The sequence below is a fragment of the Phacochoerus africanus genome, chromosome 8 (assembly GCF_016906955.1).
Source record: "Phacochoerus africanus isolate WHEZ1 chromosome 8, ROS_Pafr_v1, whole genome shotgun sequence".
NCBI classification, from domain to species: Eukaryota; Metazoa; Chordata; class Mammalia; order Artiodactyla; family Suidae; genus Phacochoerus; species Phacochoerus africanus.
Window position 1 is genome coordinate 68818416 of NC_062551.1, and position 27747 is coordinate 68846162.

A 27747-nucleotide genomic window follows, 5' to 3' on the forward strand; every position below is an offset into this window, starting at 1 on the left:
GGCAGACCCACAAGAACAATTTTTTAAGGGCACAAAATACTGAGGTGTAAGAAGCCTAAGAGGCCCTGGAACTGCACCAGAACTTCTACATCCTGAAGAGGACATCATCAGATCTGCGCATGGTACAGTCACTGGTGGGAGACTTCCGGGTGTGAGAGCTGGCTGCGCACCAGGACAGCCTGGGGAGTGCCTGGAAAGACTTCGGCTTCCTGGGCCTCCCTCCAGAACTACTGAAATAATATTCTGGTTTTACGAGGGAGGAAATTGAGCTGCAGAGAGATGAAGTAACCTGATCGCTAGGAAATGCTGCCAGCACAAAGCAAACCAACACCATTATTTCAACAGTAAAAATGTGTATTTTTTTTTAACCACAACCATGATCTGTTACTTCCAAGCAGCTCTTTGTTCCAATGGAGACTAAAAATGGTACAAAACACCATCGCAAGCTTTTTCATTTTTCTATACAAAAAAATCTGAAAATTCATAAAGCCCTTGTGTTGTGAAAAATAAAGAACCCCCCCCCGGGGGGGGGTCGAAGTGTTGGGAGGTCTTCTTCCCCACCTGCCCTGTCCCCTCTCCCTCACTGTTTTCCTTCCTTCACTCTCCCTCTACTTTTCTTCTGCTTCACTAAAAAAATCCCACGCTTCAGTTAAGACTAGGTGAATTCTGATCTATTTTTCAAAGACAGAGCAATTTAGTGTGAGGGGAAAAAAAAAAAGAAAAAGAAGCGCATTCCACAATCACCACAGTGATGCAGGGAAAAGATAATCAATAGATGCTAATATCAGTGAGTGAAAATTTGGTGACGAAGAGGCCAGTTACACAGTCTCAAAGCTTCTCCCTACAAATTACTTATAAGTACAAAGGGCAAGCTGGTAATGTGTCCATGTGATCAAAGTTGACGTTACCAATAATGTGACAAAGTGGTATCATGTGTCCTCTAGGGCAAGGCACCCAGGACACATACCAATGACAGAAGAGCCCTGCCTAAGATGCACAACCTAAGTCAAATAACTAGGAAGCAGCAAATTACAAAAAGCCTGACTGTACTCTTTTAAAATATGTCAACATCATGAGAGACAAAGAAAGGCACAGGAGCTGCAGGAGATTAAAGGAGGCTAAGGAGACGTGGTAACCAGGTGTGAGTGTGATACTGGTTGGGATATTAGGCCAGAAAAACAAATTGCTACAGAAGGCATTATTGAGACATGGCAAAATGTGAATTTGGCTAGTATTGCATTGTTGTTAAATTTCCTGATTTTGACAACTATACGGAGGCTATATATAAATGAATGTCCCTACTCTTACAAAATACACACCAACTATCCAGGATTAAACAGTCAAGATATCTGCATTTCGCTCTCAGTTAGAACAATGGAATAGATTAGTGAGCCCAGACATAGACCCACATAAATACAGTCAACTGATGTGTGACAAAGGAGCAAAAGCAACACAGTAAAGAAAAAAAAAGACAATTTTTTTTTCAACAAATGGTACTGAGCAACTGGTCATCCGTGTGCCCCCTCCCAAGCATCTAGACATAAAAATCAACTCAAAATGGAACACAGACCTAAATACAAAATGTAAAACTACAAAACTCCCGGAAGATAACATAGTGTAAAACCTAGATGACCTTGGCTTTGGAGATTACTAACAAAAGGAACAATCCATTAAAGAAAGAATTAATAAGCTGGACTTCATTAAAGTTAAAAACCTCTGCTCTGCAAAAGACACCGTTAAGAAAAAGACACGCTACAGACTGGGAGAAAATATTTGCAAAAGACACATCTGATAAAGAATGTTACCTAAAATACACAAAGAACTCTTAACGCTCAACAATCTGATTAAAAAGTGGGCCAGAGATCCTAGCAGCCAACTAATGGAGACAGCAAAAAAGTACACAGCATCGTGTGTCTCGTAGGTATGTCATATGACATCCTGTGCCATCAGGAAAATGCACGTTCGAACAACTCTTAGGTACCACTTCCTATGAGAATGGCCAACATCTAGAACACTGGCTGTACCAAATGTTGGTGAGGCTTCAGAGCAACGGGAACTGTCACTCATTGTTGGTGGAAGGGTAAAGTGGTACAGCTACTTTGTAGCACAGTTTGGTCATTTCTTAGAAAAGTAAACACACTCTTACCACGCAATCCTGCAGTGAGGTCCCAAAGGAGTTGAAAACATAGGTCCATACGATAACCTGCACACAGATGTTAGCAGCTTCATTCATGACTTGCTGAAACTTGGAAGAACAAAGCTGTCTTCCAGTAGGTAAAAAGGATAAATAAACTGCGGTCCACTCAAACAATGGACTACGACTCAGCTCCGAAAAGCAATGAACTGTCAAGCCATGAAAAGACATGGAGGAACCACAAGTGCCCATCACTCAGTGGAAGAAGCCAGTCTGAAAGGCTCTGTGCTATACGATCCCACCATAGGACACTCTGGAAAAGGTGAAGCTATGGAGAAAGCAAAGAGATCGATGGCTGCCAGGGGTGAGGAGGTGAATACACAGCCCTAGAAACTTGTCCAAACCCAAAGAATACCCAACACACTCAGAGTGGATCCTGATGTTGACTGTGCACCCTGGGTGCTAACAATGTAATGAGGATGTGAAGATCCACCCACTGTCATCTAGGCACCGCTCTGGTGGCTGATACTGCTAAGGAGGGAGGTTATGCACCTACGGGGTAGGAGGTACAAGGGAAAATCTCCGTCCCGTCCACTCAAGTCTTCTGTGAACCTAAAACCGCTCTTAAAAATACAATCTATTTACAAAGAAAGGGAAAAGGGGGGGTGGGGATTAAGTATCAGAATTTCAATCTAACTGCACAACACAAGACCAGAGACAAAAACAGAAAATGTCAACTTCCAGGCATGAGGCATAACAACTTCTAGACTCTTAAGAGGATTGATTAACCTTAGATGTATTATTTAAGCTGGACCCCAAGCCCTAAGAAAAATTGAAAGCCTGGATATTTATAAGAGATACTATCATCAAAAGCACTATGATATCCTAAAATGCAGGATGACACCAGAAACAAAGTTCAGCTCGACAAAACTGCAAGCTCCATTTCCACAAGCTGAAAAGAGCTGGGGCAATTTATATATTAGTAAGACTGATTCCAGAGACCTTGTACAGCCTAGGAACTCCATATATCTGCTTAGGGAATTTTCAAACAGTGGAAAGAGCCCTAAAAAGGCAGGCCTGTTAACAGAGCCTGTAAGTAACCGAGGGTGATGCATGAACCCTGAAGAAAAAGGAAAGCTCAGTAATGCTTAGAAGAAATCATTACACCTCATACAGACCTGTGGTAACACAAGCACTGCTTAAACAGCAGGCAATTTTCTAAAATAATAAGATTAACCAAATCTATGTGCTGAAAATGCGGCTTGATGCCCTTTTAGTGGGGAAGAAAAATTTTTTTTTCAAGAAAGAGAGATGAATATAATGGACAAATAGCCTTCAGAACAAATTAACTGACAACCAACTTCCCTGTGAAAGCAGGTGTGAAAACCACTGTTCCCAAGGGAAAGAAGTCACCTGGAAGCAGCACAAAGGCCAATTCCCACAATAGCCGGCAGCCACCTTCGGTTTAGGGATTACTCCCTGAATTAACATGGCATTTGTGTTGGCAATTTTCCTGAAACACCTGTGGTTTTAACACCTTTCCCTACAAATATACAAGACAATAGTTATTTGGGGCATACTTAATGGCAACTAGGGAAGAAGCCACAGTACATGCTGAAAAAGCAGGCTATCCTCAAAAACTCCTATATAAACAAGCAACCAGATGCCAATTCTTTATAAGTATGGAGTAGATAAGTGATATGACCAACCTTACTTGTAAAATAGCATTTTATAATAAATGTTCACTTTTAATTATTAAACGGTTCTCACAAATCCAAGTATGAAAGGTGCCAGCATTAGAAATAACAAATGCTTTATATAAGCAAAAAATAACACTGTTTTCACACTGGTTTGAGGCTCAGTCAGAAAGTTTAGTCTAGACATTAGACAGAGTATTCTTAGCTTTGAAAAGAAGTAAGGTGCATGCATCACATGGGGTGGCTGTAAGAACCTCCACTGGTCAAGAACAGTGGAGATCAGGCTTCCAGACTAACAGCCCCTCCTGAAGTGGGGGTTCGGAGGGAGCCACTGGACCAGCTTCCGGGCTCTGTGTTAGTGGGAGCAGGTCTCTCTGGATCAGGGGAATGGATTTATTCCAAGGGAGACACAAGCCCCCAAATCTCACATGCACAAGGTTTCACCTGAAACAAACGCCGACTAACACCCGCACAGACCGCAGGGATTATTTTTCAAATGTACACGGATGCGGTGACGAGGAGTGAAAGGGGAGCTCATCAGCAGGCTTTGCTGGCCACGCAGTACTTAAGCCAAAGGAGAGGAAAGACTGACCACCACCCTTGCTAACTAACAGGAAAGCGAAACTCACCAACACTGGACGGGTTCCCCCGCCGCCGCCCATGCGCGCAGGACAGAGGCCAGAAGGAGAACTCTCAGCGGCGGTGGCGGCGGCCACCTTCTGCCTCCTAAGTGAGCAAGTGGCATGGGAGCTGAGGAGCTCCCTGGAGAGGATGTGAAGGCAAAGGGCCACAAGGCAGGGATCACCCAGGGAGCACCCGAGGCGGCAGGAGAGCAGGGAGGCCACTCAGGGCCCAGGTCAGGTCCCGAAAGAAACCTCAGTCCTGCCACTCGCCAAAGGCAGCGTGTTACACAAATGCAGACCTCAGGTTTCCTCAGTACAAAATGAAATAAGGAGTTCCCGTCGTGCCTCAGTGTGTAACGAATCCCACTGGGAACCATGAGGTTGTGGGTTCGATCCCTGGCCTCACTCAGTGGGTTAAGGATCCGGCATTGCCGTGAGCTGTGGTGTAGGTCGAAGCTGCAGCTTGGATCTGGCATTGCTGTGGCTGTGGTGTAGGCTGGCAGCTGCGGTTCTGATTCCACCCCTAGCCTGGGAACCTCCATATGCCGTGGGAGCGGCCCTAGAAAAGTCAAAAGACAAAAAAAGAAACAAAGAAAGAAACCCCACAGATTGTATGCGTGAACTCTGTGAAGGGGAGCAATGTGCCGAGTGGCCCGGTCCATCCACTCCAATAACAAACAGCTGGCGGATTTGATGGTTTAAGTGACCCACCTCAAGAGACTTTATAGAGAGCACCAGTTTTTAACTTAACTTTAAAATTTTTCAGCACTTTAGGAATCTACTGATTAGCATTCATGGTTGAAAAGTATATACTCTCTCCAAGAAAATGCACAGGTGTTTAAGACTTTGCAAAGCAATTTCAGAAAATTCACAGACCCTCTTATACTCAAGCAGACCACCTAGGGACCTGTGGACTGCAGATTAAGAATGTCAAAACTAATAACTTATTTAAACCTGAATTTGTGCAAAACTCTGTGTGATAACAGATAATGCTTCACGCTTTGTATATGTGTGGCATATACATTGTGCTAAGCATTTAATTCATCGTTACAGCCACCCCACACCCATTTGAAAGTGAGAAAACTAAGGGTTATTGAAAAGTTAACTAACATGGCCTATGTTACACAGGAACTCATCAAGAGAAAAGGATTCTTCTCTAAAGGACAATGCCCCTAAAACATAACCAATAGTTAAAATAATGTCTTAAATAGCTCAGCCTACTATTACAATAGTGTTTGATTTACATATGTTAGCCACTACACAGAGACCTTAAACACACAAAACCAAAAACGCTAAATAACTCAATACCCTAAGCAGCCCCTGGTTGTCTAGTGGAGGAGGATGGGTGCACCCAGCAGGCACTCCTGCCTGCGGAGCCACAACCGGAGCCACAACCGCAATGGAAACAAATGTGCCCTCCCCCCGCCCCCAGGCCCCAATTTTTGGCTGCCTCTCAGCATGTGGAGTTCCTGAGCCAGGGATCAGACTCACATCCCGGCGCTCCCAAGGTGCTGCCAATCCCACTGCACCACAGCGAGAGCTCCACAAATGTGCATTTTAAGTCCCTTTAAGTCTCTGCACCTTCTCTACTCTGGATGGAGCCCTCCGTAAGGCCAGTTAAACCACCTGATAATGGGAGCAGCTGGAGGGTGCAGGAAGCTCTCTGCCCAATCTGGGGAGAATCTGGCCAGTGCTTTCTTTGCCTTCTCACCTCCTTTACTACCCAACGACCAGCAAAGCAGGACTTTTTGCTAGAAGACATCCAAGCTCATCGATTCTCAGGAACAAGTAAAAATGTGGCCCTTCCAGCACAAACACTTTGAAGATGAACAGGTAAAAATTAATAAAATTCAATATTAGGAGTTGATGTCATCATTAGTACAGAAACACAGATCACAGACACCTGAATATGCAGAGAAAGTGAAATTATGATGCAATCAATGCTAGCCTCTAAAAACTAAATTAACGAAAACCGTCTATTAGGGAAGACATCTGGAGTATCATGGCAGGAAACGTTAATGACATTGTCTGCGACCCTGTAATCAATTTCTTCTCCCAGCAGCTCTCTCATTACACTGTATTGGATCTGTGTGCCTGCAGAATTTATGAGAGCTGCACACATGCAGGGGAGCTGTGCCAACTGGATCCGATTCAGATCCAGCTCAAATGACTCTGGCAGCATGGAGTGTTGTTACAGGACAATCAATACGTTAGCTTTGTGCAGCACCATCGTGACTCAAAGATTTACCACCTTGTTACAGCATCTTCTCCAGCCTACACACAACAGTATCTGACTGCACCACCAGTCAGGACTTTATTGAAATCCCCAGTGGACACACTATTTTTACTGCTAAAAAACAAATACTAGTCATCACTAATGCTCACAGAAGGAATTTACCAAAAATCAGTCTCATGGGCAAAATTTTAAATCCATTCAGCAACTCCTGGCTAGTGACTCTACTGCGGTACAAGAAACAGTCTAACGGCGACATCCATGCTGACTAGAGAAGACAACGCTGGCCTGAAAGATAAAAACCACTGCTTATACGCATATAAACACACACAACCAAGATGCTAAGTAGGAAAGGTGGAGGCCTTTGAAGTAAGCGGTAAAGTCGGGACTCTATTAACTTGCCCCTTAGGATGACAATATCTCCCAAGGACTAAAATTAGATTTTTATTCACTACACTGGGTTTTACCTTCCATTGTGAATGCCTGTTTAATCAAGAATTTCAAGGCTTCCACAACGTAAAACCTTTTTTCTGGTCTAATTCTTGATAAACATGAGAACGTTGGTGTGACAGTAATTCCTGACTTTTTTAAAGTTACTAACATCCCATCTCCGTTGTCTTGGATCCTCTTCATTTTGTGCATGGACGGCAGCCCTAGCCATCTAGCTGGAACCTTCAGTCTGTCCCCACTCCGCACTACCACCCAAGGAATCTCCTTAAGCAGTGATGTGCAAATCGACTCGCCTGGAATGAAAGCCTGCACAGGCACTCTTCCCCCAGCGCGTGCAACCTTGCCCTGTCTAACCTTTATGAACCTCTCTGATCCGGCCCCACTTCACATCCCCACCTCTGCCTCCCGAGACCCACTAACCTGGGCTCTTCACTGACATCCTGCAGTCATCTTCTCACAACTAGCAGCTCCACCAGGCTCACGGCCTATGCTGCTTATAGGGACAGGGTGACTCTACACCTGGAGGGACGCAGCCTGCCCACACGCTACTGATGGATCAAAAACACACCCAGCTCCTCAAAATCCATCTACCTTCGCAAAACCTCCCCACGTGCTGCAAGAGCCCGTGTGGAGCACTCTCTTTCCTTGTCTGAAGACACTCATCTTCCACACTGTGAACGAACAGTTCATTGCATCTTGCCAGCATCCTGAACTGTGTGTGCACGTGGCATGACTCCTCTCTTGTGTTATTTTCTGGTGGCGTTTGAGCCCCACACTCAGGATACACTCAACAAGAGAAAGACAGGTCTTAAACTTCTCTAGTGATTAAAACAAGTCAATCAGGACAATAAACACCTGTCTTTCAGAAAACTTCAGCATTAAATCCTCATAAAGGAAGGAAAATGAAGACAGGCGTATACACGGCTTTCAGAAAAGGTGAGGCACACAGCACAGAAATCACCATCGTGGATCACGAACACCGAGCCCCGTGCTCCAAGGAAGCACTAAGGACCCTGCACCCCGCTACACCCCACAAGCACTAAGGACCCTGCACCCCGCTACACCCCACAAGCACCAAGGGCCCTGCACCCCGCTACACCCCACCAGCACCAAGGGCCCTGCACCCCGCTACACCCCACAAGCACCAAGGACCCTGCACCCCGCTACACCTCACATATGCCCCACATAACAGAGGTAACAGAGGATTTACCCGAGTATAGCTGAGAGCCCTACCTCTCCACCCCAACCCAAGCCTTTCAAAATGCTTATTCTACACCTGGCACTGCAGAAAAGCCTAGCTAGTTCTGAGCAATACGCTACAAAACGCCACCTAAGGAAGACAGCACCCAAAACGGTTTAGACTCACGGGCCACGAGTCCCAGTGATCCTGGGGAAATGCACATTCCACACATGGACTCAAACTTACCCCCTTTTTTTCCCCATTTCAGTTGCCAACATCCACACTCGCTGCTGATTGCCAGCTCCTGCTCCTTGCAGCAGCCCAGCATGCTCTCTGCTGGCGCCAAAATACCCCACACACCACCAAACCCCGCTGACCTCTGGAACTGTCCTAGAGGGGTAAGGCAAGTCCCGTATTTTGCTTCCTCTGTGCATGTACTTGTCACTCCTTTAAAAACACATACAATACAGCACATTTTGAAAGGGGCTCTGGGGAGGGAGGTGATATTCCTATTTTATACCCTATGGGATATAAAATATTGACGGCTTTTAAAAACGGGATTCTCCTTACCCCTACAGGCCCTCTCCCGGCTTCAGAAAGATGTTGTGGTGGCTGTGATGCCACCGGCAGAGAGCATGCTGGGGGGTCACACAAAGCAGGAGTTGGAGATCTGCAACAGGCCTGGGAGTTGTGGACCTAAAAAAGAAAACAGTTTTAAGTTAACAGGCCCAATGTCCCCTCATACCCTGGTTATGAGGGGCACTCAGCACACGAGCAGGTATCTGCACAAATCCGTGAGCAGATGGCCTCTGAAAGCCCCGAGAATCTGGGCTACCACCAGAGTTCGACTTTCTGCATCAGTCAAAGCTGTTTCCTTACTCCAGCGTGAGCAAACGCGACCCTCTGGCTCCACACTTTCCTGTGGGCCTGTCAGAAAGCAGTATGGTGTGTGCCCCTCAAAATAACCAAGTTAAGACGTGACAGCGTCAAAGCACAGTGACAGTGGCATGCTTTGCTTATAATACAAACGGAAATGCAATGGTGGTCAGGTAAACACAACTATAAACAAACCACAAGTGGACAAACTGAGCTTTCAGAAGACGTTCTACTTTGAAACGCCAGGGGCATAAGACATGTACTTGGTAGGGAAACAGTCACGGGGGTGGGGTGGGGCAGGGCAGGGCGGGGGCACTCAAAGAAAGAGCCTGTCATTTTCTCAAAATCCCAGTTGTGAAGTGAAAGACAAAGGCTTAATACCAGAGGGGGAAAGACACCATTCAAACAAGCTTGAATTTGTTCACAAAATAAATACAGTGAGCAGGCCAGGCACCAAGTTCAAGGAAGATATTATTTCTTTTAGGGGAAAAACCAATTTGGTGTGTATCATGTCTCTCTCTCTCTCTTTTTAAAGAAAGTTTGAATCCATTTAAAACATTTAAAGATCAGAGAGCAACTTCTGAAAGCCAGCACAGTCCTGCTATGTATCAAAAAAGATACCTCAGATAATAGTGTGGATATATTCCCTTTCAAATACTCCACAGCATGTAAAACATTTCCAAAAACCTAACCAATCCAACTGCATATGGTTTTAAATGAACTAAAAGCCCCATAAAATCCAAATGATGAGGCGAGGATCTATTCTTAACATTGTTTTAAAATTACAGATGAGCAAACTTTGAATATCAAATTCTTTTTAGGGAGTCCTGTTTCAAATAATTCCTTTTGAGAAGCAAAGAATGACTCTAAGAGCTTCCTAGAGCCCTACATTTTAATATGCTCCATTAATGACTTGTTTTTTTATGGCCTTTGGAAACAAACAAAAAAGACAAATCTGAAGAAAACGAACTAATGCTGGGAATGTCCTTATCAGGAAGTTTCCTTTGCTCTCCCACAGGCCACCATCTAGAGCATCCCGGACTCCGTCTCTGACTCCCACCGCCGCAGGGACAAGGTATGTGCTTCACGTGGACATCAGGCGTCAGCAGCCACCCCTTCACCACACGCCTCCCTCCGCCCCAGACCAGCCCTGCAAACTCCAAATCAAAGATTCAGCTGGGCACTAGAGGCACAGTGCACTCAACATTTTTTTTTATCATAACCATCAAATAAAAATGAACTTCTGGGAGTTCCCGTCATGGTGCAGTGGTTAACGAATCTGACTAGGAACCATGAGGTTGCGGGTTCGATCCCTGGCCTTGCTCAGTGGGTTAAGGATCCGGCGTTGCTGTGAGCTGTGGTGTAGGTCGTAGACGCGGCTCAGATCTGGTGTTGCTGTGGCTCTGGTGTAGTTAGCGGCTACAGCTCCAATTCGACCCCTGGCCTGGGAACCTCCACATGCCGCAACTGCAGCCCTAAAAAGACAAAAAAAAAAAAAAAAAAAACCACCCCAAAAAGACAAAAACAAAGACAAAAAAAAAAAAACTGCTCACAATCGTTATTCACTCAAATCAAGGGTTTTATAAAAAAAAGACACGTCGTAAAGGATGTCTAAGCATGCTGGCATTATTTAATATACAAAAGTTCAAGTAATTATTAAAATGTTTTAAACGTTAAAAAGGCATCATTTCAAAGCACTTCATTACTGTTATTTATGAATCAGAAAATACTGACAGTTGCCTTAATTTTCTTTTGATTCTTCTAATAGGTTTCTTCTTGTATAATTTTGAGTTGGTCCTTAACACAAATGTCCACATATACATACAAATTACAAATTTCCAGTTCTAAGAAACAGAATCTGAATGACAAGACTTGGCCTATATTCTTGCACAACAGCTCTCTGCAAATATCAAATTATCTCACATTTTCCTAAGCTCTATTTTTAAAAAAATTAGAATACCCAGAGTTTTCTGCATTGAAAAAATTTCACATACAGAGAACAAGTTTAGCAACACTACAGTTTTAAATAAATATTTTACAGAAGTAAATATAATGAACTTTTTCCAGTGATTTCTTAGAGTCCCAAAATCCAAATAAATGAAGAGAAAAGAAATAATCCAACTTCACAGTAATCACTGTAGCTTTAAATCCCATGTAGCCTACGATGACTGTCCGTGAGGAGGGAAAAGAGACCGCAGAGATTGAATAAATGGGGCCAATAAGATGCTCTGAGGCTATTTACTCCCAAAGCTTCCTTCGGATTTTCCTTGTGTCACTGCCTCCCTCCCTTTATAAAGTGACCTTCATATCATGCAAAAAGGTTAAGGTGATTCAAAAGAACTTTGAACATGACTGGGCCACTACTGGGGTAGAGGTGGAGGTGGGGGGTGGGCGGGGCAGATATTCAGTAACACCTCATCTATGGCCCTCAAACCCAGAGCTAAGTGATTTCATCCTAGTCTTGACTCTTAAAGGGTTAAATAAAATTACGAAGTCCAAACTGATGTGTGAAAAGGACAGCCAGTCCTTGCCCATATATTCACTGTGGGTGGCTTACCCCAAACATTGCGTGGAGGAAGCCCAGTATCCCAGTGCAGTTCATTGCAAGGCTCGAGATGGACTAAGCAACAGTCTTTATTTTAAATCAAGTAAGAGCGGGAAAGGTGGCCTCCAGAAGAATAGTCTAGCATCAAATCAGTAATGTGAACCTTTTCCTTTAAAAAAAAAATTTGAAGTGAAGTACAGATGATGCACAATATTACATGCAGTGCACAATACAGTGACTCGCAATTTCTAAAGATGAGACTGTTTACAGTGACTGCAGGATATGGGGGTGCTCCCTGTGCTGTAACATGTCCTCACACTTCACCCACGACAGCCTGTCTCTCCATCACCCCCCGCTGTCTCGCTCTTTCCCTCTTCTTCCTCCCACGGGTGGCCACCAGTTTGTTCTCTATACCTGCGAGTTTCTTTTTTTATTGTATTCACTAGTTTGTTGTATTTTTAGATTCCACATAGGACTTCATACAGTATCTGTCTTTCTTTGATTTATTTCACCTAGCATAATACCCCCAAAGTCCAACCACCATATGCTGTAAATGGCAAAATTTTCCTTTTCCAATCTTTTCTTTTTTTCCTTTTTCCATCCTCGCCCTCGGCCCACGAAAGTTCCCAGGCCAGAGACTGAATCTGAGATGCAGCTGCAACCTATGCCACAGCTGTGGCAACACTGGATCCTTAACCTACTGCACTGGGCCGGGGATCAAACAGGCAATGCCACAGACACACGCCAGATCTTTAACCCTCTTTGCCACAGCGGGAACTCCTCCAACCTTTTCTTAACCTAGGAATCACTGTATACGAAGAGCAGTGTCACAGTGATGCCCTCCCTCCCGACAGGTGAGAACTTAAAACTAACAAAAAGAAACAACTCTTTTTTAAAAATTGGCTCTGCTGCCCCTTCCACAATCTCGTTAAGTAAGACTTAAATTCCTCACTTCCAAAAACTGAAAACACTTGATGACGGACTTCAAGGGTTTTCATGTCATTATCCAACATCACATCCGAGTCGCCAAGCTAGAACTCAAGGGACTAAGAAAAAGTAAAAGAGAAAAACAAGCATGCTGCACACAGACACAAATCATCACCCCTAAGGCTCTGTGCTTATCAGCCAGCCTCCTCTGGAATGTTTACACCTGGACTAAAGCCTCATTTTCTTTGCTAAAAGTTAGTAATACGGAAAATTCGAAACAGAATGTAATAATGCCTAAAAATGTTGACTTTGGCTACATGCACATAAACCTCCTTAGGAAAATTAAAACCTGAGTTCTAAAGTGTTTTTAGAATTTTATTATTTAAGTATATAAAATACTGCACACGGCAGGCTAACTCAAGGTAAGTAAGCAGAACTCTGTGGCCTGTTTAATAAACTGAAGGTTAATTTGAAGTTAATGTCTGCATTGTATCTAACGACTATAACGTTCTTTGAAAATTGGATGCAGTCGCTTTCTTCCACTGAAATGTCACTGGATTCAATATTCAGTAGATATTTACCATGGATTTTATATGCGCCATGCAATGTACACATCAATGAATAACACAGACAAGGTATCTGCCCTTACAAAGCTTAAACCTAGAGCACCAACAAAGTGTCAACGTCACGATCATCCCATGCACTACCCACTTTGCAGGCTTGATCTTTTATCTAAAAACACGCCATCTGCAGGGCGGGTACTTTATATCCCAACTTCATAGGTAAATGAAGGGAGGTGAGAAGGCCACGGTCTTGAAAGACAGCCACTCACGGAGCCAGGCACCCGCTCCCAGCATGACCTCTCAAGTTCTCAATCAGCCATGTGCAAATCAAGGCAACTTCCTGCCACTCCTCGCAGGAAAGTTTTCTATGCAAAGTTTACCTAAGACTAAAAGGAATGCGCCTGGTACTCGGTACCTGGTACCTGGTACCGGAACGCCCACACACCAGACATTCTGCGCTGAGTGGTCACATTTAGCCAAGCTGGGGTTAAATAACTGAAATGTATAAGACTTAAACGATAATTGACTCACTCTGTGGACACAAGTATGTGCACAGAGGACCTGTAAATGAAGCCTCCTTCTCTCCAGCCTTATCTATGGAAAGGTCTCTAGCCACCCCACCCCCCAAAAAGGGAAGACAATTATTTATCTCGGTTGAGTTTTCACTTAAAGAGGAAAAGTAGTTTCTTGCTTTTTTAAAAATTTAACTTTCATTTTATATTGGAGTACAGCTGATTAACAATGTTAGTTTCTCGGGGGTTTTTTTTTTTTTTTTTTGGTCTTTTTGCCTTTTCTTGAGCCACTTCTGCAGCACATGGAGGTTCCCAGGCTAGGGGTCTAATAAGAGCTGTAGCCACTGGCCTACGCCAGAGCCACAGCAACTCGGGAGCCAAGTTGCGTCTGCAACCTACATCACAGCTCACGGCAACGCCAGATCCTTAACCCACTGAGCGAGGCCAGGGATCGAACCCGCAACCTCACGGCTCCTAGTCAGATTCGCTAACCACTGAGCCACAACGGGAACTCCAGCTTCTTGCTTTTAACACACGTCTCAGAAAGTTGACCTGGTGGAGAGAGGGCGATTTCGATGGTGAGTGGAAGCTATGGCACTGTGGTGGTCAGTGCAGGGTTAGGAGTACAGGCCGGGAACCAGAAAGGAATTTCAAATGGTGCTCCCCCAGCTGCTCCGATCTGGCTACGAGACAGAGGCATTAACACTCAAATAACTTGGCCCGCACAGTCACAGCAGTACCAGACAAAGTGCCTTCTCCAAGGCATCCTCAGCTATTCCACATTCAAAATCAGCGCTTAGAATGTATGCTGTCGGGGGCATAAATGACACAAGAGCACAAGCATCCATGCAGAACCCTAAAAGGTCAACTGGAAATAGCAAGATATCCCTAATGACGTAGCCCCAACGCCAAGGAAGCTCTAGACCAGGATTAATTCTAATGACAATGATCAATAGCGTTTGCTCAAAATAATATTTGAAATAATTACCTATCCCACATGAAAATTCATTTCACATAACAGCTGAAGAACTGATAATTCTCAACCCGCTGCAGCACAGCGGGAACTCCCCATGTAGAACATTAAAGGAAGGGCTTCAACCGCTTCTCCAGGAGTGAAGAAGTAGCATGACTGTTGGAGCCAGACAAGGAACCCTGGGTGTCAAACCGAATGGAAATGCTAATCTCAATAATCTCCTTGTTAAGCCTTCTCAGAACCCATGATAATATCTAGGGGGCAAATTAATTCTATTATGCTCAGGCCTGGATTTCTTGAAAAGTGCAATTGTATTGTTTTTTTAGCAAAAGGAAGGGATCTTTCTTCTGGGACATTAAGTGAATGGCTTCCTCCACTTCGGTCCCATCAGAGTCCTCAGAGAGGACTGACAGCCAGGAAGACCACCGCTGCCTGTCCCACTAGAAGCTAAGAGCCAGCAGGGACACCGCACATTCTTCGGTTCCCCTTGCGGAGCTGTGCTCAAAGCACACACAGTAGGCTTTCAGTGAATAAATGCCTCTCGCGGGCCCTGATTACAACCCCAAACACTGCTGACTGCACTCTGGGATATAACGCCCCTTGAGGACCCGGGCTCATGCAGGAACAAACCCCTCAAAGGTGTGACCCTCCACCACACAGAGACCTAGAAAAGCTACGGGAACCCGGCAGAAGAAAGGGCTGCAGTTGCCAGACCAGGCTCTTTCGGGTACACAATCCGCTCAAGCTGGCCGCAGGAGAGAGTCCTTTTCTGAGGACACAGAGTCCTCAGAAAAGGATCCCGGGAGGCAGCCTGGGCGCGGCCCACTCCCTGCCCGCCGGCCCCGCCGCTGCCACCTCTTCCGGCCACCTGCCCTGTAAAGGGCATTCCCCCAGCGCCTCGGACAGGCCCCAGACTCCAGCCGCCAAAGCTCACCGTGACACCAACTCACGGTATCAACAAAGAAATAATCTCTCAGTTAAATCGCAAAACGAAAAAAGTTTAAAAGATAAAAATACACAAGTAATCAATATTTCTAATCTACTAGGTTTTTGTTTTCCATGGTTCCACTTGCCATACATGGTATGTGCTATGGGCAAAACAACTCCAGTGTCTTCTTTTTAAAATCTTGCAGAGAAACAAAGTACCTTTCCTTCTGTTTATCTTTTCCCCTTTGGGCTGCGTAAGGTGAAGGAAGAAAAGCCTGAGGTTATTCTCATCTACTGTGTTATCTTTTCATGAGCCCTGAGAACCAAGGAAAGAAGGTGGGTATCCAGACAATAACTACACTCCTTCCAGAAGCAGATATTTCATCAGCATCTCTGTTACTCTTACACAACTATGAATTCGTGCTGAATACAGAACACAAACAAAAGCATAAGGCACAGCAATATGTGACTTAGAGAAAGGTGTCTGAACATACAGCACCCCACTTCCCACACAGTTTTAGCAGACAGCTTTCATGTGCTGTACAAGACCAATACTGACAACAGAAGCTTCGGCTTTTATTGCTGTTAATACCCTGAGCGATCATTGTAGCTCAGCAGGAACCTCTGCCCCAACAGCAACTATCACATTGTGATCAGCATTTCATAAGAGATGCGACCAAACAGGAAGGCACCTGCTACAGGGCAAAAACTGTACAAAAGGGGCTCAGTCTCGTAACAGGTAAAAGAAAAGTCCTTGCTATTTCATTTCACAGCTGCGTCTTTTCTGCGGTGCACTGGTATTACATGTGGTGAAAACCACACACAAAGACAGTGAGCAGGCAGAGAGCGGCAGCACCAGCCACTGGCAAAAGAAAACTCTTCAGGAAACAAGGCCACCACCCAGATTTTCAGATGTCAGTGCAGCATGTGTAAAAAAAAATCTTTGGAAGGCAACATATAACAAATAGCAGAGGCTTCTAAAAATGGTAAAATTTTATGTGGACATAAAATCTGAATAGAAAGCACTTGATTTACAAGATTAAACCGTAAGGCCACCTTGTCAAACAACTAGAAGGTAAAAGCGGTTTACCCAGAATAAGAAATCTTAGACGTAAATGGCTCATTTTACTCTCTTACTAAAAGCATGTGCTACGTGATAATTTTCAAATAAAGAAAAATAAATGACATGCGACTTTTTAACTAACTCAATCGGATATACTAATTGGACATTTAGAGTCATTTAAAATGACTTGAAAACAAAGGAGATGCAGAACCCAGACGGCATGGCTCTTCTCTAGACATACAGACAAGGTCAGAACACAAGCGCTGTCGAAAGTTACACCGGGTTCTGGAAATAACGGCTTTCACAGATACTGCCACCTATCACCACAAGGCTCAAGGATGAGGATTCCTCTAGATCTAAAAATATACACAGTGGTTCACAACCTTCAAGTACAAGGATCTTTTTTTGACAACTCAATGCTTCAAAAGACCCCCAAACAAGTGACAGCATTTCACATATCAATTGTCTGAGGAAAATACAAAATAAACAGTGAATCTTTCCCATGTCCTGTCATTAAAGCATTTCATTTTTTAAAATCACAGCACCATATTAATACATCTGAAAAGTAGTTACACAGACACAGGTGAGGTGTATTTGTTTATTTAAAGCTGAGAATGTTTATTTACACACCTGTGCAAAACCTCTACAAATTTCAGGGATCCAAAGCCCCAAGTGTGAGAACCCAGGGTTCCAAAAACAAGGCAATATCAACACTTAGGTACCTGTGAAAATGACAAAGTACTGTGGCTATACCATCCCCAGCCAAACTTCCTTCCTCCAACCTCCACCACCGCGAGACCCCCCCAAAAGGTTCAAGGCACACCCTGTACCTGCTTAAAATACCTCAGTATATGACAACTGCCACAGAAAACTGATCTCAGGCCAATTTACAGTCCTTTTTTTTTGTTCCCCCAACTCATCATCCAATCCCAAATTTATTTCAGGTTCTTCACAATGGCTGAGAACAAAAGACCCACGGCAGGAACACAGGGAAACCTCTGAAACTGTTGTCAAGACAGCTGATAAAGGCATAAAAACTACAGAAATATTTGTTTCCAGCAGGTTATAAAACTGGAAAGACAGAAACGGATTCCTGCTTTCTTTGAGTGCCACAGTCACCAGGCAGCCTCGACCGGAAGGTGACTTGTGATCGGGTCAATGGGATGGAGAAGGAACCGAGAGAGAACCGGGAGGGGAGAAGGCACAGAGCAGGATCAACAGCACATTGAACAATGCTTACCAGTTTGAAGTCTTGGATGCTACAGATGAAATACGGTGTGTTTGGTCTCCGACTCTCGATATACACACAGTCTTTAAAAGAAAAAGAAATTTTAAAACAATGGCATTTACCTTTCAGGGAACAAAGACAGGGCCCATAAAGCCACTGCATAAATAAACAAATGACAAAGCACATACAAAGGTCATATCATTAAATTACAAATAATTTTTAAGCTAAAAGACAACAGCTCTTGGGTTCTTTTTGAGAACTTTCTGGTAATTTAAAGAACTTGGCAAAGCTTGAATTATTGTTTCCAGTCTCCCTAAAGAAGGGGGAGAAGGAATCCCTCGGGATTATCCGTATTCAGATGAAGGAACTCTGATAAAGGGCATCATCTGCTCAAGGTGACACACCAAGACAAAACCTTGAATGTCTTACTCAGATCGATGCTCTCTCGTCTTCACAAAAAGAAACAGCTCTGCCAAGCGCTGCTTAATTTTAGTAAATATTTTGTGAAAAAAATAAATACATAAAGAAGACTAACTTGAACATGCTATTACAATGACCTTTTCACCCAAACGAAGAAAGAAAAAGAAAGCCAATCTATTATCTTACGGATAACTTTCTATTACATTTTAACATAAACATATTTTATTTTCTAATAGTAAAGAATACAAGGCAGCAAATCAGAGATGGGATGGAGTAAACCAAATTACATTTTCCGCAGGGAAGAAGAGCACTTTCTTAAATGACATTTGACATGGCAGTGGTTGGATATTATTTTCAATAGCTGGAGTCTCAAGGTTAACTTTTTTAAATGACAGGCTGATACATTATTAATTTTTTTTTACAGAAGCAGTAATTTTAAAGGAAGGATGTAAAAATTCTCCACATTACAACCTCAGATCACCATAAGGCTTAGGATAGGAAAGTCGAGGTGTTACTTACTGAGAAGTAAAGGCACCTGCAGTCATACCTTCTGGGGAGAGGGACCCTAATGCCCACATTTAAAACGCCATTTGTTTTATCCTTCCTTATAGCCCTTCGAAATAAATGTCTTGGAATAACTCAGGTGCTTGAGAACACAGGCAGATTTCTCTTTCCTCATACGTGCTAAACGCTCCCCCGTTCCCCCCAACCCTCCCACCCCCCGCAAAGGAGCAGAGGTCTAGAGCCCTCAATCCCGTGGAAAGTCAAGTCTTACAGGCACTACCAGACCACGAAGAGGGAGGCCACAAAGACAGACTTGACGACTAAAGGGCACTTCCCTCCAGGAAACTTTCCGGAAGACATGAGGATTTCTGCAGCCCAGGGTCATTATGGAAGAAGAAACCCAAAAGCCAAGCACTGAGGCGTCCAGAATCTCCCAACCCATATCTGCACTTGCGGGGTAGGAAAAAACTCATCAATGTCCAGGCAACAACCCCTCAACACGTTCATCACCGCACGGGACAGACCAGAGCTCTCTTCCCACGGTGGAAGCTATTTCTCTGCCTGCTCCCCATTTGGTATTCACGCCAAAATGGAAGAAACCTATTCCCTAAATAAACACTGTAGCTCCAATGTGCACAGTCGGAGGACTACCCAAGGTTCCCGATGTCTGTGTTCCAATCCCTACCAACATTTGTACTCGCCACCAACATTTCAAATACCTAGACATCCATTAAGCACCCATCTCGCCAACCTGCAAACCAGTCACCGTCCGCATGCCCGCTCCTTCCCCACACCTCCTCCTCCATCTTGTAACACTGGCACACCTACGGATGAGTCACTGGCTTCGCAACTAAGGGCCCCTTCCTAACCAAGGACCTCCGCTTCCGTAAAGCCCCTGTGACAAGAAACTTGCTGCATCTGATGGTCCGACCCTACAGCACATCTCGCCCTCCCTGGGCCGCGCCGTCCTAAAGAAACGCCCGCATCCCTACCCCCAGCCTCGCCAAAGCTTCTTTACCTTCGTACACGCCCCTGCAACCTTACAGAGAGCTACCTCACGGCTCCTCAGTAAAGAAATGACATCTCCGTTTCTTAACGGAAAATTTCCTTTCCTTTATAGAAAACCACAATTTACATCCTCTGTTGGGTCGGTTATTTGGCAATCAGATGGTCTGCAGGGCCCACGTCACTATCAATTTTGAGTTTCAAAGACACTCACTCCTTTCTGCATCCTCTGTACCCTCCAAGGACTGGTGTTTGACACTAGTGTCGGGAAAACCAGACAGAACTGAAGTAAATGACAGATGGTCAGACAGGGAGTATGTCTAACTTTGTTCTTTTTACACAAAGAAAAGCTTTCTCTTTTTCTCATAATCAATAGAATCATTATTGCCCTAAGCACTCTTATATAAAGACATAAAGTAGCTGTTAACTTACACATAAAGAGGGAATCTATATTCTTTCATTCCTCATTACAAAGTTACATGCAGGAGAATGATCAGATGTAAATACACCCGGATATGAATCCGTTAGAGAAGGAAGGAAAGGAATACGCTGACCTGTGGGGGCGACTACTAATCCCCTTTGCCCAAACACTTCTTTGTGGTCTTACTGGAGGCTGCCCTGCAGCCCGAGCCCGAGCAATGCTGCCCTGAGGGACAAGGCAGCGGAAGAGAGCAGATCCTCAAACCCCACGTGGGGAATTTCCACACTCACTCACGAAGGCCTTGTTACTGGATGAAAAAATCACCTCTTTCTGTATAAAAAGTTATGATGGCCACCCAGATTGATCCACAGCTATGAATCCAAGAGTGAGACGCCACTGCACAAGGGTCGTAACCTATCAAACAGGTCACGACATCAAGTAACGACTATCAGCATGATGGGAAAAGTCAGATAAGCTCTCGTCAAAATTAAGTGACAAAATTGAGAGTTTATTTTACATCAAGAGTCATAAAACACAGAACGACCAAGATCATTAAAATTTTGCACATCTTGTCAAATTCGCCATAGAAACGGGAAAAAAAAATAGTGTGTTGATTTGCCCCAAATTTCCTAATTCATTTAAAACATAAAAGTAGGAAAAATTACTGTAGAGTCAAACTTGTTAATTAACCCTCCTGTAAAAATTTAGAGAGATCCAACTAAAGAGAATACATTCTAAAAAAACAAGTTGGAATTTAACCCTAACCCTAACCCTAACCCACACAAATCTACTTAACTATTACTCAATGATTTTCAAAACAAGGTTAAATAAGGCCAAATACTCAGAAATATTTCCCGCGTATCTCTTCATTAAGCGCCTATTTAAGAAAGTAACTTCATATAGATGTTTATAGTCAGCACAAAAATAAAATGGTTTATTTGGGAAGGAATGATGAGAACATAAGTCAACAGCAGCGTTAAAAATCTCAGTTGGGATATATGCCCGATAATCTTTAAAGCCCAAATGATTTGCCAAGAATTTTCATGCAATTTATGAGAGCATGGATTGTCTGAAGCTAGTTATAACACTGGTTCCAGTCAGGTGGATCGATGTCCTCCACGTGAGAATTCCCTGTGGCCAACACAAATACTGCAGACACCTTTTTTGGAGAAAAAGAAAAAGAGCCTTTAAAAAAAAAAACAAGCAAGCAAGCTAGCAGTTCTGAAAGAACTGAGCAAAGCTGATGCGATCCATTAAGTGCATAATGCACATTTTCAAAATTACCCGTATGAAAATGCATATTTACCAGATTGAGCTAACGGCTGCTGCAGGGCAAATATATATATTTTTAATCTTAAAATCAGCAAGGCTGAAATGGGCCAGAAAAATGAGTGAGGCTATTACCATCAATATCAATTATTCCAAACAATACATGATAACAATTCTTTTTCTTTACTCAGGGTGTCTGGAAATGAAACCACGGGTCTAGGTTAAGATTTATTCTCTAAAATGTAGCCTCTGCCTGGAAATGGATCACACGATTAAGTGACCTCAAATCCTGTGTCCATGATTTGGGCAATAATACTGAACAGGACGATTCTGGCTGTCTCTCACAACCTCAACAGAGCTTTGTGCCCAAGCATCTCTTGTGCCATCTGCAAACAACAGAGCATTTGCTAAGCGGGAGAAGGAAGTCAGCCAAAGGCAGATTCTAGAGGCAAAGAAAGCCCTCTGCTTTCCAACCCTCAGCAAATCAGCAGGTTCATGTAAATAGAGCAAGAGCAGGGTCCTCTCAAGGGTAAACCCCACAGCCTGAAGCATCAGGCAGTTTGTCAGGCTGAAACACAAAGAACCTGTCAGCATCCTTCCTGACAGCCTGCTCACCAGCACAGTGGACGCTGGCTTTGCCCACTAATTGGGCAGCAGCGCTGGGAGCTCGCCATTGAAGCTCTGGTTGGGCAACGCTCAGCAGGGCTGCTCAGCCCCACAGTAAAGAATTTCCCTCTCCATTAATGGATTTCTGCCGATTCATCTCTGAAATACCTTCTTACCCCCTTGCAAAGCCTGGCAGTGCCACTCTACTGTGGTTTCCTACAGAAAACCTTGGCTGCAAAGAGCACGCAAAAACAAAGACTTTCACACACACAGATCCCCCAGAGGCCAGCTGGGTGGCACAGCGGTGGCCACGGAGGCTGGCCCTCAGGACCTGCACGCTCCAGCTTCCCCTCCTCTCACACAGGATTCCTCCTCCTGCCTCCACACCCAACAGCCCCATCGGGGGACCACGGCAGAATCAGGTCCACGAGCACCCCACTAGCCGATACGGACGTTTCCAAATCTCCGACGTACAAAAGGCTGCGGGTGTGGGGACGCGTGGGCCCGTGCCTGTGCACACGCTCAAGTCGAGATACCAAATCCCCATGCACGCGTGCTGCACGGCAGCCAGGAGAGCCTCTCCTGTCATTTCTCCGTCTGTGCAACAATCACACCCGTCACCACGCCTCCGCTTTGTAAACTGTGCGCTGCCTTCTGCACAGCGAACACTCCAAACTGTGGAGGGAACAAGGGGCTAGAATGAAAACATTAAAACAGAAAAGAGGTCACACAAGGTTCAAACGAGACAGCTATGCTCTAGCAATAGCAACAACAAGGAGGCTCTCTGCTAATAAATACGTCTTTAAGAAATCACTCGACTGTAGGACCTCTTACTTTCAGTTTCCTGCTAGATTCTTTTGTGGAGAAGGGACACGCACATGTCTCGGAAAAGCAGGGAACTTAAAAAGGGAAAAGGAACAAGAACTGGGCAAAAAGCACCTACGTAAGCAGCCTCTTTTCAGTCCCTACCCTCATCCTGCGTTTGACCCTGAAAACTGTCACCAAAATTGACTGACGACACCTTCTTTTAGGTTCTAAGATCTCAAGTAACATCTGTCTTTGGTTCCATCCTTTTCAAACTTCATGAAAATCAAATTCCATGTATACAAATGCCTATAGATTCTCAACTCGTAGTACAAAGCTTACACCAGTTTCTGTCTAAAAACACAACGCCATGTACATCTAGCAAACACTGACCTCTCTTTATCCTCAGTGCTAACAAGGAATTAAATTATGAGAAAAACTCAAGTTGCGAGGGGCAGGTAGAGAAGCAGTTCATAATAAACTAAAAGAAAAGTTGTTTAAATGTTCCACATTTTTCTTTCTCCTCTAGGAGTCAGAAAATCTTCCAGCGCATCACCAGCTTAAAGACTAACTCAAACAATTGTCTTCTAACATTAAGAAGTAATGCCAGTTGTTCTAGAATAACTGCTATCGCAAGAACCGCCCCTCATTCCCAAATCGATCTTATGCTACATGGACTTGAAAACTCTGTAAAACAAGAAAAAGCAAGATCATCCTGCCAGCAACAGCAATCTTATTAGTTATACTGATACGCTAAACATTAGCCACGGTTTGACAATTGTATTACTCAAGCAAAGAACATTTTAAGCACTCTTATCACCACATTTTATTCTAAAAATGTTCCTTCAAAAGCCTTCCTTGTAACCCATATTGAATCCCTATTGTGAAAAAAAAGATTCTAGGGAGTTTCCACTGTGGCTCACTGGAAACAAATTCAACTAGTATCCATGAGGATGCGGGTTCGAGTCCTGGCCTCGCTCAATGGGTTAAGGATCTGGCATTGCCACAAGCTGTGGTGTAGGTGGCAGACATGGCTCAGATCCCGCATTGCTGTAGCTATGGTAAAGGCCGGCAGCTGCAGCGCTGATTCAACCCCTAGCCTGGGAACTTCTATATGCTGCAGGTGTGGCCCTAAAAAGCACAAAAAGACAAGACCACCCAGCTCCCCAAAAACAAAAAAATCTAGCCAGCTTTCCATCCAAACCCCCGTGAAGTGATGCGTATCTTTTACACTAACTACTCCAAGTCTACAGCGTTTATGTGCCTAAGGGGACACGGGGAATCAAGGGGAATCAAGGGAAAGGAGTCTATTTTCAAAATCAGTGACAGCCACCTGTCCTACGAAGCAAAGTGTCTCAGGGCATCAGAGACACAAGGGAAGGGAATTTCCAAACCACTCTCACTCTCACTGCCCGACTAAACCTACCTTTCTAAGGCCTGAGAAGGCAGGTAACAACTCTAGCCCCAATTCAGGGAATCCTATCAAAAATAAATTCTGCTATAAAATCCCTATTCAGCAGAGGATGACTGCTAACAAAAGGTCCTTATTAACCCCCAAATCATAACTAAAACATGGCTCGAATATGTACATTTAGGAAACCAACACAGAAAAGAGTTCAAACACTTCCAGGAATAGAATGCCCAGTATTCACAGGAAAAATACCCAGTGACAGGTGGGCTGGAGTGAAGATTCTTCTCTGCCCATAAGACTGACAACAAACAAATTGCTAGTCTGATCTTCTGGTGTCACATCCTGCAGAGCTGATTTCAAGCAACACTGCCAGCTCCTTTCCAGAAAACAATGCACTGGGAGCCTGGGCCAGACAATAAATGGCTCAACCAATTTGCAGTGCTCACTGGAAATAACACAGAGAATTCACAATGCCTGGCTATAATTCTTATTTGGCAAATGATTTTATTATAAACTAGTATCATAGTGAATCCATTTTCTCTACGGGTTTTCTGCTACTGTTTAATGGACTGTCAGGATAATTTAGATTTCATCTATTTAAACTCATTCAAGCCTGGCTCCTGACTGTACAGTAAATGGAACATATTTCTACTCAACGAAAAATTAATGACAGCTAATTGTAGTCTGCAGTCCTCGATGTGGTAAAAGCAACTGCTCCACAATTCAATCATCAAGCTACAAGTTTTCCCATACCAACTGTTTTTTGTACTTTTAGGCATCCATGTCTTATAAGCCTTCCTGGTAAGACTAATATACATATATTTACACACATATACTCTTAATATTTCTAACCACTCTAATATTTACTACCAACTTGTCATGAAGAGTTAGGACTTAAATTATACCTGAAGGCTTGGGAAATGAAAGTTTGTCCATCTGGACGGAGAGATGCTCAATTATTATAGATTTTTTTTAAGCTAGCAAAACTGAGGATTAAAACTATCTACCTTATATAATTTCTTTACATACTAATGGGTGATTTCCTTATATACTGCATATCAGTCAACATGTCATCATTAGGTGAAACTTATTAAAAGTGGGCTAAACTTACCATACAGATTTAGATATACAAACAAGGCACACAGCACATATTAATAAATACTGTACGGAATGACTTCTGAAACTGAAATTCTGAACAGAAATTTACTTCTGAGTTTTATTTACCAGACAACAAAACAATCCCATGAGTGATTTTTCTTTTCGAGTGATTAGTCTTTCACCTGAGCATCCACACAGCTGTGAGATGTTTAAAGGAGAAAAAAACGACGAGCAAAAAACACCTTCAGAGAAACCTACCAAATCAAGACCAACACGGCAAGAAGGCAAGCTTCCGGATTGCTGCCCCAAAATAACCACCAGGGTCACAGACTGACAGACTAATTCACGCAAAAATAAGAGAAGCAAAGGAAAACCACAAGCTCTCCTTGGTGGTCCTTTTCTCAGCTGGTTTCTACCTCTCTCGTAACCACATGGCAGTCCCGCCTCCACCCGCAAGCTCTCGACACTATTGGCGATGCTCGGCCTCCGCGTGGCTCTGCTGCACTCCATCCAACCTCCAGGACCCAAGTCAAGATTTCCACCGCCCTCCATGTCATCCTCAATGTCACCCTATCTTCTTTTTTTTTTTTTGCTGAGCCCACGGCATATGCAAGTTCCCAGGCGAGGCAGGTATCAAACCCATGCCATAGCCGTGACCAGCAAGCACCACAACAGTGATAACATGGGCTCTTTACCTGCTAGGCCTCCGGAGAACGCCCAAACCCCACCTGTTTGTGTGTCTTGCCCCACCTCACCTCCACGACACTGTGCACAAAGCTAAAGACACAGAGGGTTGTGCTCTTCTGTTACCAGCTGATTTATAACTGGCTACTAGTGCGACAGCCAACATCTAGCAAAGACCATTCAATTCCTCTAGCTCACCCAAAGCCTATTACAGTTTCAATGGGCCTCAGATTTCATTGTTTGCTTTAATTTATAAAAACTGTTAAGGGCAAATGAAACTTGTTCCCAGACCCTCTTATTGCATCCATAACCTCTTCTTTTCTCCCTTAAACCATTACTGTTTTCATTTGGGTTTCTGTTGCTGAAGTTACTATTGTTTGGTTGTGTGCTCCTTTTAAAACCAAAGTCAAAGACTAAAAATATTTTAAAACATCTAGGAGTTCCCATCATGAATGGGAAATGAATCTGGCTAGGAACCATGAGGTTGCGGATTCAATCCCTGGCCTTGCTCAGCAGGTCAAGGATCCGGCATTGCCATGAGCTGTGGTGTAGGCTGCAGACACGGCTCAGGTCCCGCGTTGCTATGGCTGTGGTGTAGGCCGGCAGCTACACCTCTGATTAGACCCCTAGCCTGGGAACCTTCATGTGCCATGGGTACAGCCCTAAAAAGACCAAAAATAAAATAAAACATCTAGTCACTTTCACCAGACTAAAATATTGAACCTCAAGATTTTCATTAAAGATCTTTAGATCACTGTGAATTATTTTTACTTATATATTCAACAGGTGTTTGGGAAAAAAATAGCTCCACCTAAATGACAATTTTCAATTGTCTATCTCCATAGAATTCTACATATAATAATTCTGCTTTATAACATATTCTTGGGCTAAAAAGTATGGGGGAAGGTGGGATCTTGTCTGGTAATCTGCCATCCACCCGTCACTTAGCAAAATGAGCAAAGATCCAGGCAAGGTAGTGGTATTTAAAGTATCTAAATGCCTCTTGATTCCTCAAATGAGATGAAAGATTTCATTTATTGTTCAGGCCATAAGAAGCTCTGGATGCTCTATACAAAACTGTACTCAACACACTTCAACAAATGAGTACAGCTGCTCTGGGCCAACCTAACACTTCATGAGAGTTGTGCTTTTAGTAATTTGTACCTTGAAAAAAAAATCATGTTTTGAACATCTGCTGAGACAAAATAAATCAGAACTTTAGAGAGGAAAATTAAGACTTCTCCATTTTAGCAAAAGTGGTAACAGGCAAATCTTGTCAAGATTACATTAAAGCTGAGAAATGAAGATAAATATATTCCACAAGGAACAGAATCATAAACTCATAAGATATTCGCTCACAGACTTGCTGGCACCACTGGTTAAGCACTGGCGACACTGAAGTGAATAAAAATAGTGTCCTTTCCTTGACATGCTCACCATCTAGAATTAGAGCTAAACATAAAAACAAATAACTGCATGTCCTCAATAACTTTAACCACACTTGTTTTTTACTCTCTGTAACACAGACTGCTGGCTGAGCATCATTTCATTCTTGCCTTCTTCCTTAAGAAAAGACCATCTGAAAATTAATTAA

The 27747-nt window shown here is 43.7% G+C and overlaps 1 protein-coding gene across 3 annotated transcripts in view; it reads right to left on the bottom strand.

Annotated features, from left to right (window-relative positions):
- The window catches only part of RERE (arginine-glutamic acid dipeptide repeats), a 404974-nt gene that overhangs the window by 208962 nt on the left and 168265 nt on the right, over positions 1-27747 (bottom strand). For 2 of the 3 annotated variants that reach the window (XM_047791577.1, XM_047791578.1), the window contains exons 3-4: positions 17944-18014; positions 8888-9013 (exon numbers count right to left, since the gene is read on the bottom strand). In XM_047791577.1, the coding sequence (XP_047647533.1) occupies positions 8888-9013; positions 17944-18014 (197 nt within the window). The remainder of the gene's footprint in view (positions 1-8887; positions 9014-17943; positions 18015-27747) is intronic. The other variant, XM_047791579.1, reaches the window with a different exon arrangement.